The sequence below is a fragment of the Centrocercus urophasianus genome, unplaced genomic scaffold (assembly GCF_019232065.1).
Source record: "Centrocercus urophasianus isolate 14NV4802_14NV808 unplaced genomic scaffold, USGS_Curo_1.0 seq_19, whole genome shotgun sequence".
In the NCBI taxonomy this organism is placed as follows: domain Eukaryota; kingdom Metazoa; phylum Chordata; class Aves; order Galliformes; family Phasianidae; genus Centrocercus; species Centrocercus urophasianus.
Window position 1 is genome coordinate 1,746,844 of NW_024884744.1, and position 12,175 is coordinate 1,759,018.

Below are 12,175 nucleotides of genomic sequence, written 5' to 3' on the forward strand. Positions count from 1 at the left end.
AAGAGCATCCTTATTTAAATACCAAAGCATTTTAATGTGTGTGTTCCAGTAAGTGAAGTCAATATATAAAATAATTTGCATTAATAAGGCTGTAAAATGGAACGGACTGACTTCTATTTCTGGCTGCTCTCATAAAGCTGTGCTCTAGGAATCAGACACTGGGAACATTTTGCACTGAACTGGTTTGGCTGTTGTTCCCTTCTCTGTCTTCCTGTAATTACACAGGCAGGACAACACTTCTCTCTTCCTGTGGCTGTCGTACATTTACACTTTATCAGTCCCACAGCGACTCACCTGCTTGCTCTCACCATCATTTCACAGAGGGCTAACATGTTTTCACTTGTAGAGGTAAGAACATTTAAATCTGTGCCCTATTCCTGCTGCCTGCCTACCCATTAAAGCTCTCTGTTTCCATCATTGTGGTGTCAGCACTTCTGTACCCATGTTTTGCTTTGAAAGTTGTATTTTTAGGAGCTGGAACTGCACTCCAGAAGTCAGGTCAAATATCTGGTGGTCACTAATAACCAGCTCCTGAGCTGGAAGTGTCTCCTACCTTGGGATGAGTTCCTCACTGCTGTATGCTGCTATCTCCTTTTGACAGAAAACAGTCGTGTCCTAAATGCTGCTTCATGTCACTTCTGTTAGCTTAAGCCAGCAGCAGTTATCCGCCTATTTCCTTAAAGAAAAAGATAACCAGTCACTGATGTGCTCGCTCTTCTAAGATGCCCATAGTAGAAAAGCTTGCTTTGCTCAGTTCTAGGATGACAGTTCACTCTTTCCTGTGCTATTTGTCTTTACATTTCCCTCTCACCTTCTCCCACTCAGCACACTTCAAGCTCCCTGCACTTTGTCACAGTCCTGTCACACAGACCCTGAAGCCTCCCCACAACTGAAGAGGCTGAGTGGTGCTGGTGCCCACGAGGCTGCGCTCCCTGTACCAGCCTGCACTCACCTGGCAGCAGGGCAAGGCTCACCAGCACAGCTGCCCTGCCAAACTGGAGGTGGTGTAACTGAACAGGCTATCAACTGAGGGGAAAAGCCCATGTTCAGCGTTACAGTGAAAGCTGCTCTCCACAGTGATTACACCAAATATCACCAGCTGCAAATTAACAGGCACAGAATAAAAACGTGCATGCAGACTATTTGAACTGGGGCCAGAAAGCCATCCTGGTTACTGTCAGATCATTTTCAGAACACAGATCAGCAGCAGTGAAAATCAACAGTAAAGAAAGAAAATGCAAGGCCTTTCTCTGCCCCATCCTAATGTCAGCCACGAGTGCAGTGCAGTTGTGGTTTCTCCCATCTCATGACCTTGACAGAGCCTGAGGATAGATTTATGGCAGTTGCAGTATTCAGTTCTTACCATCCTTCAGTATGAAGCGACAATAAATTAATCTTCCTGCAGGTGAAGTTGTTTTGGCCACAACTGCTGAGCGCTCTCCCTGCCCCCATCCTGACCCATGACCTTCTCTGCAGTATTTTGTCCTCCTGCGAGGGAGCGAGAGCAGCTCAGCCTGCGCCTCGCACTCAGCCAGAGTTATCCCTCCTCCTGCAGACTCCCAAACAGACCTGCAGTGAACAATGCAAATAACGTGAAATCCACACTGGCCAAACTCTTTTAGAGACTCTATATGGTCTATGCTACAAAAAACAGGGCAAGAGGAAGAAATCAAATCAAGCACTGTTTAATACCCACATTCTAGCTCCAGCGAGCCCTGCTGCTCTGTCTCATAGCCCCAGTCCAGTCCCCAAGTGCTTCCAGCTGTCCAGGATTAGAGGGAGAGTGATCAGGGAGGAAATCAAGGTGTTAGCCAACTCTAATGTAAGAATATGCAAATTTATTAAAATATATGGTACACCAAGAAGTACGAGTACTAAACGTTTCTATCAATCAGTGATAAAGACATCTTATAAATTCACGTAATCTGGAAAAATAAAATTGCATTATAAACTTCCCGTAAGATTTGTAAAAGTCGTGAAAATAAAAAAAGCAGATTTGTGTGGCAGCAGACATAGCACCAGGTTGTGAGAGTTACTGTGCAGGTGGCAGCCATCCAGCAGGGCTGGACAGAAAGACACAGAGCCCACCGTCAGTTCCACTGGGCGCTCACCCAGTCCAGGCTGCACCTACAGCGAGTTCACAAACCAGCAGCACAGTGGGACCTGCCATCACTAATGCTAGAGGCACAAACCAGAGGCAGGCAGGGCAGAGGCCTGCTCCTCCAAAGCTCTGCTCAGCATTGACATTTCGGTCCAACCTGAGCAACGTGAACCACCACGCTGCAGAGAAGGCTGCTGCACAGCCACCAATTGGTGAGGCTGTTTTACCAACACCATCATATGAGGACACCGATAAGCTTAGGATTTTACCTCGGCTTCAGGAATACAGCAGCGTCACACCTGAGCATCAGCCCTGCTCTCAGCCCTCACTGACACCAGTGGCAGCAATTGCTGCTCTGCAGGACCCCCCAGCAGCACCTGCTGGTAGGGCAGGCAGGTCTGGGCTGGCACAAGGGTTTCAAAACACCGCGTTGTGAAAGCTGGCCTCACAGTTACATCACCAGTTCAACAGCTTGAGTATCTTTAAAGAACAAAGCGCCCAAGGAATGCTGCTGTGCTAGAACATACCATTATTTGCGCTGAGTCAAAATCAGACACAGATTCATTTTTGTAAACTTATCTGTGTTCTGCAGCTCTAACTGCAACAGTTAATTATTCCAGCCTGTAATCAATCTGTTAATAACTGCAGGTCAAAATCTGCTTTCATTGTGAGTTTAGTACCTCATCCCAGGAAGAGAAGCATGTTACCAATTATTTGACTGCAGAACAAGATGCTATGGCTTTTCTGCTACATCAAGTTAAAGTCTCCATCATTTGCGCTGAAAAGCTAGAAATAGATTTACACTCATTTTCAAGTTGTTTAAGGACTCTTGATAACATCTGAAATGCTTACATGGCTAACTTTGAAGAGAGTTTCGGTACTTATTGCAGTATGTATCTATTTCCACTGCACACTAAATCTTTCAGCAGAAAGTCAAGGATCATTATGAGCACTGAGAATCAATACCTGATCTGTGCACAGCTGGCACTAAAAGCCGTGTGCAGTATTTCACCACAGGTACCACACATACTGCTCTGTAAACAGGTTGTGTCACAGCAGCCAAGAACACACAAAATGAAAACCAGGTCCATGAACACATGACTTCAAGCCTACAGCCACGTCAGTTAAAAAGAGATCAATAAAAGGCAGCTCAAGAGCTCTGCGCACACCAGACCAGACTGACTCGTCCGGGAGCAGCCAGTGAGCGGTCAGGTGCTTTTAAAAACCTTTCATGCTGTACTGCTTCTATTAAAAAAATATTTCCATTTATGCTACCATTATTTTTTTCCAAAGTAGGCATTCAAGAAGTTCCCACAAACTGGAGATTGCTCTCTGCCACTTACAGTTTGTAAGCTGATTGCAGCTTTCTGACACACGCACTGTTTCTGACAGCTTCCAGTTTAAACACCTGCTTTCCTCCCTTACGCGTGAGCAGAAGAAAAAACCTCTTCCTCGTGAACCTTCTCCTCTGCCTAACTGTGAACTGAGAGGAAAGCTGTACTGAAAAAGGAAGGATATGGGAAAAGAAAGAAAAAGCACAGTTCTAACAACTTGGCTTTTCAATTGAAACTTCAAAGACGTGGTGGTGTTTCTTCCTGACGTTAAATCTGATCGCTGACACAGTCAAATAGGAGCAATTCTCCCTAAAAACTCTGCCAGTAAATTCAATTTCTGGCACACCACATCCACTGCGTTCTGCCACCAGGTGCAGAAATCTTGATAAACAAAGAACAAGAAATCTGAAATATAAGTGGGAATGGATTCAATGACAACCCCTGACAGCGGTTTGTGAAATGAGAGCACGGCTATCGCTATGATTACTGTGAGAATAACGGTGACTGACAGAGGATTTGCAGCCTGGAGAAGTTCTTCAGGTTTTCCTCCTTCCTTTTCACTGCTCTTGCTGAGCAGTTTCCTTTTTGGAACCAGTTTTATTTTCGGAGTCAGGATCTTGTTGATCTGACCAACTTCAGTTTTAGACCACACGTCCTTCAACAGGTGTCCAACCCGCGGGTAAATCTCCACGGCTTTAACATCGGGCAGCTCCTTCTCTTTCAGAGCTTTGATACGTTGATGCACATTGTCCACCTTCTCAAGAAAAACGAGTGGAGACTCTTCCTTCTGAATAGAAGTGTTCAGTGACATTAATTCCAGCTGTTCTTCCCTTATTTTTTTCAAGTTCTCAATGTGAGGTTCATATTCTTCTAAAATCTGTCTGTTGATTTCATCCAGCGCAGCCAGCAGAACTTGTTTTTTATGTTCCAGTGTCTCACTGAGCTTCTTAAAGTACTGCACCACTGCCTTCTTATCATCTTGTACGACGCTTTCACACTGCGACTTCTGTTCTTTCAGCTTTTCAATAAGCAAGCACACGTTAGACCAGTGCTTATCAGTTAACTGCTCGAGAATCTTCCCAGAAGACTCCTTCTCTTTTAGGTAGGCGCTGTGAAGGTCATCGATGGGATGGCCGTTGTGCTTCCCTATCGTAAGGCAGTGGCCGCACACGAGCTTTCTGTCCAGAAGGCAGTAGACGTTCAGGGGCTGCCTGTAGTGCTCACTGCAGGTGGCCACGTCGCAGCCGTCCTCCTGGCGGCACTTCTCGATGATGGCCTTCAGCGCAAAGTTGATGGGCAGCGCCTCGGTGCCCGAGGCAGGGATCTCAACCACGCTCCTGCAGTTGGGGCACTTCAGAGGAACTCTCAGGGGTCTCCAAATGGAGAAGTTGCTCGACAGCTGAATGACACCTTCCAGGCAGCTCCTGCAGAAGGTGTGCGAACAAGGCAGGACGCGCGGGTCTTCAAACAGGCTGTAGCAAATGGAGCACGTCAGCTCTTCCTCAAACTGATGCATGTCCTGCAAAAGAAAAAGAAGTCTGATTTTTCTTCTCACTATCTTGTAAAGTTGTCTCATTCTCCTAAAGAAATGTAATAACCAACAACCTAAGCTAACCGACATGTTCACTGCTAACGGGAAAAAAGACTATGATAAAAAACTCAAATACTCCCCAGGTACTGGGAGTAAAACTAAACCTCCCAGGGCCTCTACACAAGGTGTGGGAGCCACATCTTTACTTTCCAGCTTTTCCATGGAGTCATTGTGGCACCCTGAGGTTCTCCTGATTTGCACATTTCACATTTGTAAGCCATGTCCCAGACACCAGAACTAAAGCATGCCAATAACACAGCCAAGCCAAACAAATCTGCTTTCACTGACTGCATGCATTATTTTCTGAGAGTCAATTACTGTGGGAAATACATTTAAGTGTGCACACTAACAAACCTATCGTCAATTTTGGGAACACCACTTCCACTTTGCTGAATTTTAAGTTTTCATTCATGGTTGGGAAAAAAAATCCTTAGCAGCATCCTCATTATTTTCTCCTACATACGTGGAGCCAACAGAAATACAAAGCCCACAGACTTCTTATGTTTGCAACCATTATTTTTTCCTAAGTCCAGGGCAGTAGTTCCCTTCCAATGAACCATTACAAAAGGGAAACGTTCCTCACAAACAGTACACGAGATAAAGTGCAAGATCAAAATAATCTTCAAAGACACTTCTAACTGCAAAGTATTTGCTTGCTCTCACAGAAGCAGAGGAAGAAACAGACTGCTTTCCTCTAGCACTGTTACGCAGCTCCTGTAACTCCTGTGAGCACACACAGGCAGGGCAGCCAGGACTCAGTGTGGGGCTCCTGCACAGCCCCTGCCCAGGAAGGCACCAAATGCCCCCACGTGCTGCAGGGAAAGCAGACTGCACATGGGCACCAGCGGAAGGAAGGCAGGAGGCGGCTGCCAGAGACGGGAAACGCCAAGGAAGGGAGATCCAGACCCAGCAGCAGTTCAGCAAGGAACAAGAAAAACTTTCCCAGGATAAAAATAAAAGGCAGGATGAAGGTGCCAGGGGGAAATTCTTTACAGAGAGAGTGGTGGTGCTGGAACAGCTGCCCAGAGAGGCTGTGATGCCCCGTCCATCCCTGGAGGTGTTCAAGGCCAGGTTGAACGGGGCCCTGGGCAGCCTGGGCTGCTATGAAATGTGGAGGTTGGTGGCCCTGCATGTGGGGGGGTTGGAGATTCATGATCCTTAAGGTCCCTTCCAACCCTGTGATTCTATGATTCTGTAAAGGTGGGAAATGTTTTCCTGTCCAGAGCTTTGGCAGCAAATGTATTCATCTAAACACACATTCATCACAGGAGGGCCAAACAGTGTAAGCAAATTACAGGCTAGAAGACACGTTAAAATTGCAAGTGTAACCATGCTGGGAGCATGCTGGGTTTCTGAAAGCTTGCAGCAATAGCAGGCCCAATGAGCAGCTGTCAGCTTACCCTCCTGTAATTAGCAATGCCGTAGACGAGATAAAAGCACGTAATATAGCATATCTGCCACAGCTATGTTTTAAAATTCATTAGTTTGACATTCTTTGTACAGACTTCAAGGATCTAATTTATTTGATTCTAAAAGCAAGCTTTCATTTAGATGGAACGAAGTAATGCAGTGTATTCAATGACAACACTGCATTCCTGACCTACAGAGTCAGCCACTGCTCGTCTCATTAATTATACAAGCACTCGTCCAGTAACTACTATATCTAGAATATGGCTGTGTTGATAAGTAAGTAACCATTCTACAACAGAAGTCAGCTGTAATAAGCTGATAAATTCTTAAAAGGTGAATTTGGCACCAGGTAGCAGCCGTGAACCTAAGCCAGCTCCAGTCTGACCCCAGGAGTTCGGTGCTGCCAACAACTCACTGCAGCCAAGCTAAACCAGCACCAGAAAAGCTGCCTCCTGATGTTACAGAGGTCCGCAGTACCCCCTGCATCACTAGTGTAGAAGCCCAAGTTTGCGTTAAGGAAATAAATAAGCGATTAAATGACACATAGGCAGTATTTTCCACTTCAAGGTCACCGCCGTGTTGAAGCACGGCAGAACGTACGCTCAGCAAACACAACAGGCTGAGCTGCAGCCCGGCGTTGGTTCATCGGGACGAGCGGTGCCTGCCGGGTTCCAACGAAGGTAACAGCGCCGGCAGCCAACCCAACAGCACAGCTCCAAACTTCGCATCCCAGCGAGGACGGGACACGACTCGGTGCCACCGACATCCCACAGCCGCGTCGCAGCAGCGCTCCGTCGCCGTTCCGCGCCATCGGCCCAGCTCGGCGGCCCTCGCAGAGGCCGGGAGGAGCGCGCGGCCCGGAGGCGGAGGTCGCTTCCCGCGGGCCAAACGCCGCCGTGCCGAGCAGCTTCTAAACGAGCGCGCTTTCAACGTAAAGAAATACATCAAAAACCACCGAGGTGACCGGGCTGTACGGAGGGGGAGCCGAGGGCCGACGAGCGGAACGGCGCCTGCGTCCTGTAGGGCTCTCGCTGCGGGCGCACGGCGGGGCTGCGTGGGAAACGCGGCCCGCACAGCCGAGCCCCGACCGCTCCGCAGTCCCACAGCGACGGAACGACGCGGCCCGCCCGGCCGATACGCCGCGGGTTCGATTCGGGCTCCGCGAGCGGCCCAGATTCGTTCTCGCCCGAGCCGAGAGCCCCGGGCGGTGAGGACCCCGCGCCTCCCGCACGCCGGTAATCGCCTCGCGCAGCCCCCAGCCTCCCGCCCTCTCCCTCACCTCACCGCGCCGGCCGCCCCTCACGGCTCCGCCGCTCTCCTCAGAGCGCCGAGCCGCGCATGCGCCGCAGCGCCAACGGCTGCGCCGTTCGAAAGTAAACGGTCGGCGCGCGGGGCGGAGCCGGGCGGCAGCCGTTACCAGCCCCCCCCCCAACTCTCCGTAGCGCAAATCGCAATTTGCCCCTCAGGCAAACTACGGTTTCTCATCCGCGCTCCCTGTGCCGCGCCCCAACGCGTCCCAACAGCGGTCCTCCAAAAGACGTCGTGCCCAGGAGTGACACAGAGCCCAAAGCGGGGCGAAAGAAAAAGGAAGTCGAAATGACAAAATAAGAGACACGGTTCTTCGTGCAATGGGTTCCATTTATCTTGGGTTTGTGGAACCAAAGCAGCTAATAAAGGTTAAAGCAGCACAAACTTTTTACCCTGGTTGTATTTCCAGAGAAATTTTGCATACTGCTGTTGTTGCCGTATGGATGGCAGTATTTTATAGATTTGTTTCGCAATTTTTTTTCTCTTATTGTCCAAACAGGGCACATTCCTTTCCCAAGCTCTGTAGCTTCATTACATATTGCATTCCATTACTCCACCTGCCCAAAAGCAGAAGTGCTGCTCACAGCGTTCCTTTGGTTTGCTCACATGCCCAGGAACACATCACAGGATGCAGGCACAAAGCACCTTGTGTCAAGCCAGAAATCTGCCTGAGTTGAAATTATCAGATCTTAGAAGTGCTTGCACTGACAAAATCATTTAAATTGTGTATTTTCTTTAATTTCAGGTGGGCAGATCCCTGCCATTTGTGCTCGTTTTGCCTGCTGACAGTACCACAAACGTGTACCTGCACACTGCGTTCAACTTGCCCCCTGCCCCTACATCCACGTCACCCAGCAGCTGCAGAACTCAGGCACCCATCACAGAGGTGGCCTCATCCATTTGCAGGATGCTCAAGCAGCCACGTGGGCTCAGTAAGAACCCACCTCAAGAGCAACCCAGAAAATGGTTTCTCAGAGAGCAGCTATTGGCAGCACATCTCACAGTAAGTCAGAGATGAGCTTGGATACAGCACGTGCTCATTCACTGACAGACCACAGAGACAGTAACCCCCTTTTTGTTACAGAGACGTCACCCTGAAGATTTTATTTACTATTTGAGCAAGGAAAAAGAAAAAAACAACTTAAGCCAGATACAGAAATCTTTAAATCCAAAAAATCATTCTCCCCTTCAGTCTGATTTGTAGAAAAAGTTTCAGCCACATGGATGTTTTGTTGCTAGCAAACCTTCACCAATTGAAATGTTGGGAACAAGTAGCACCTCTGAGCAGAACTCTGCAGCTGACAAATTGTTAGGAGCAAGACAGTGGGTCACTGTTCTATCTGCACAGCTGACAGCCTGCAGTGCGCTAATGCCAGAGCCCTTATGAAAGAATAGCTTGAGACAGCTCCCTTCACACTGTGCTAGGAGGCCTGCTGCACTAACAGCCCGATAAATCACAGCCCATCCCATTCAGATCGCAGAAACATGACAGTGGTAACAAAGTTTTGAAGATGAACAGGTAGTGCAAAGTGGGTAAGCCCACAAACACAACGGAGGCACAGCAACATAGGTATTAGTTGTGTCTTGGTACAAAGAGAGTCTTCTGGAACACAATTCAGCAGTTAACCCCCTTAAATTTGTAAGTCATAAGGAAACCCTTCTTTGGGTTCACAATACAACCAAGCTGAGAATGTCATGTTTCTTGAGAGAAACTTCTCCATCTCCTCAAAACTCCTGTTTGTGTCCTGATGGGTAGAAATGCTCTGCCACTTTACTCAGAAACCTATTCTAAATCCTCTGCAACTGCACCAAAGACCTCCTAGTAACCTACAGCGCCTGAAAGAGTCCCAGTGGCATGGACACTCAGCCTGGAATTGACTTTGTTTCCAGGGTACAGAGACTACATAATACAGAATATATGGATAGATACATATTAATTCCTTCCACTACTCCCTCAAAACTCTCAGGGAACAAGTTACTAAAGAAGCAGCTCAAACAAGGGAGCTTTTGCCAACAATTTACAAAACAGCTGATGCCTACCTGTGCGACCTACTGTAGGGAACCTGCTTTGGCAGGGGGGTTGGACTCAATGATCTCTGGAGGTCCCTTCCAACCCCTACAATTCTGTGATTCTGTGATGATCTGAATAACAGCATACAGTGGTTTGTAGCCAGTTTATTCTCAAGTACTTACAAGAACTAGAAATTCTCAAGATGCTGCAAGCTTTACTTTGAAAAAAACCCTATTCTAAGAATGACACACGTGCTTTCTCCTGCTACCTAGTGCTGCCAGTACTCAGTCTGACAACAAGCACATGCTTTTCCATTGAGTTGCACAACTTCTGTAACGTATTCACAGATCAGACTGCAGTCAGAGCTTCCCACATCTGTCATTTCAATGTTATTTTATAGTCACTTCAAGTCGATCAAAAATACTTTCTTCAAGCTATTGAAACTGTTGTAGGTAAGTTGTTCTTAGCTTTGGAGCACACCAAAGCAGCAGAATAAACACAGCAACCCCATTTCAAGGGATTTACAAGTAATAATGGAATTTCTTTATGGAAATCAAATTTCCAGTCACTCTTCTGTAGGTACTAAAGCAATGTTAACTCTTTCAATAAACCATGTGCCTTCTGAGTTTTACTCTGACAGTGGCTAAAACTTGCTATTACCAAGAGTTTGTAAACTCAACACATTTTCTGCTACTAAGTTCCCTTTCATAAAGTCTATTTGATCCAGATGCATGACTTCTGTAATTGCTTCCAGCCTTGTGACCAACATTCCTGCCAGTAATTTGGTGACATGCAGAGCTGAGGAAACATTTATAGTTAAAAGTGGCAAAGTCTACAAGTATTAACATGAAGACATTCTTAATTATAAAACAGCAGAAGTAATTCAGCAATTTAAGCAATAAACTATACGATAGGAGTTGTAAACAAATACACGCAGATTTCTTCACTTTCAGTAAGAAAATGCCACTCTTCTTCCTCCCTTGCACATCCACAGCTTTTTTTACTCCATGAGGGTTTTGAGACTGTGTAAAAGAGGATTCCTCACTGGAGAGATCAGCTTCTCTTACTCAGGACTAAGTTATCTTAGCCACAGTTTAATTAGCAAAACCAACTCATTCCATGACCAAAACAGCAGAAGCAGACAACTCACCAAGGCTGCTTGTGATCCATCAGATGATACAGCTGCACAAAGAAAACAGGAAAGGTATTTCCCCATTCAAGCTTCATGCATCCAACAAGTGGCTCCCCGAGGCTGAAAGGCTTCACGCAGCCAGGAGCTATTCCTCATCCAGGAACGGGAGAGAAAGAAATAGGGTCAACTTCTTTTAGGCTGTTTGTCCAGATGAAGCCTAATATCCTTCACAGAGCTATTCCTCCTGGTTACATCAGCTAACTCCAGCCCTAAAACCCCAGGCAGCTATTTGTCTTACAATGCTGCTCCTTGGAATTAAAAGCCTGCCTGGAATAGCTTATGCTAGAAATCAACTTCTGATCTTTCATTTGTTTATTAAACCTGTACTATATTAAATACGGCTTAACAGCTCTTTTTGTATTTCCCAATACTGAGAAAGCAGGCTAATGTGTGACCCCACCTCTGCACACTTGGTTATTTTTCTTAGAGCTGACCTGGGATTAAGAAGTTAGCAACTGCATGATGACAATCCAAATATCACAGAGCAGCATTCTGAGCATTCTCATTCTTGAGAAGGGCACTTCATGTCGTATCTCTACAGGTAAAAAAGAAACACCTGAGCTCCCTCTGTCAAAGGAGCATTTCCATCATTCTATAATGTTATAAGCTAAAATACATCCAACCCTCCAGACACAAAACTGACTTGTGGCCATCGCCCAGTGACAAGGCTGCACCCTCAGGTAATTCTGGTATCTCTGCCATTCCCGTTTCCAAGCTTTTACCACCTGATTGGTGTTCCAGAAGTAAACCTTCATCCCACACCTCCCCTTTCCCCGGGAATACAATTACCTTAAACGAAAGCTTTTCTGGGGAGGAAAACAAAAAAAGGCATTAGCCAAACAAATTCACTCCGACTGCTGCCCCCCAGTGGATGCTGGGCTATTCAACCTTCCAATATTTTGGTGTACAGAGTAGGGACAGGATGTGCTGAGAAGCAGGTGAATTTCCTGCTTTAGCCCTTTTGGATTTTTAAATAAAACACTGAGAACGCCACCTGTAAAAAGGAGCGGGCTGAGGGTAGAGGAGCAGAGGGTTAAGGAGATTCTATGCAAGAAAGTAACAGCAGGAAGGGGCAGCAGAGCTGTAGGACCTTGCCACAGTGTTGTTTCCTTTTCTTCCTGCTTCAAACCTACACACTGCTACAAACAGCTGTTCTCTCACCTCGACCAACAAGGCAGCCATCTTCTCCAGCACATCACACCACAGACCTCGTGTGCGACCTGAGTGA

General features: G+C 46.9%; 1 protein-coding gene across 2 annotated transcripts; it reads right to left on the minus strand.

Moving 5' to 3' along the window:
• Positions 1–1,669: 1,669 nt before the first annotated feature.
• Positions 1,670–11,553, minus strand: TRIM59 (tripartite motif containing 59). 2 transcript variants are annotated; one of them, XM_042821065.1, is made up of 2 exons: positions 10,906–11,553; positions 1,670–4,954 (listed from the first exon to the last, which is right to left on the minus strand). In XM_042821065.1, the coding sequence occupies exons 1-2, from the start codon at positions 10,969–10,971 to the stop codon at positions 3,725–3,727; spliced, it is 1,296 nt and encodes a 431-aa protein (XP_042676999.1). In that variant the 5' UTR covers positions 10,972–11,553; the 3' UTR covers positions 1,670–3,724. The 2 variants fall into 2 exon arrangements, with proteins under 2 accessions (XP_042676999.1, XP_042677000.1); XM_042821066.1 differs by lacking the exon at positions 10,906–11,553 and adding an exon at positions 7,716–7,771.
• Positions 11,554–12,175: the final 622 nt, after the last annotated feature.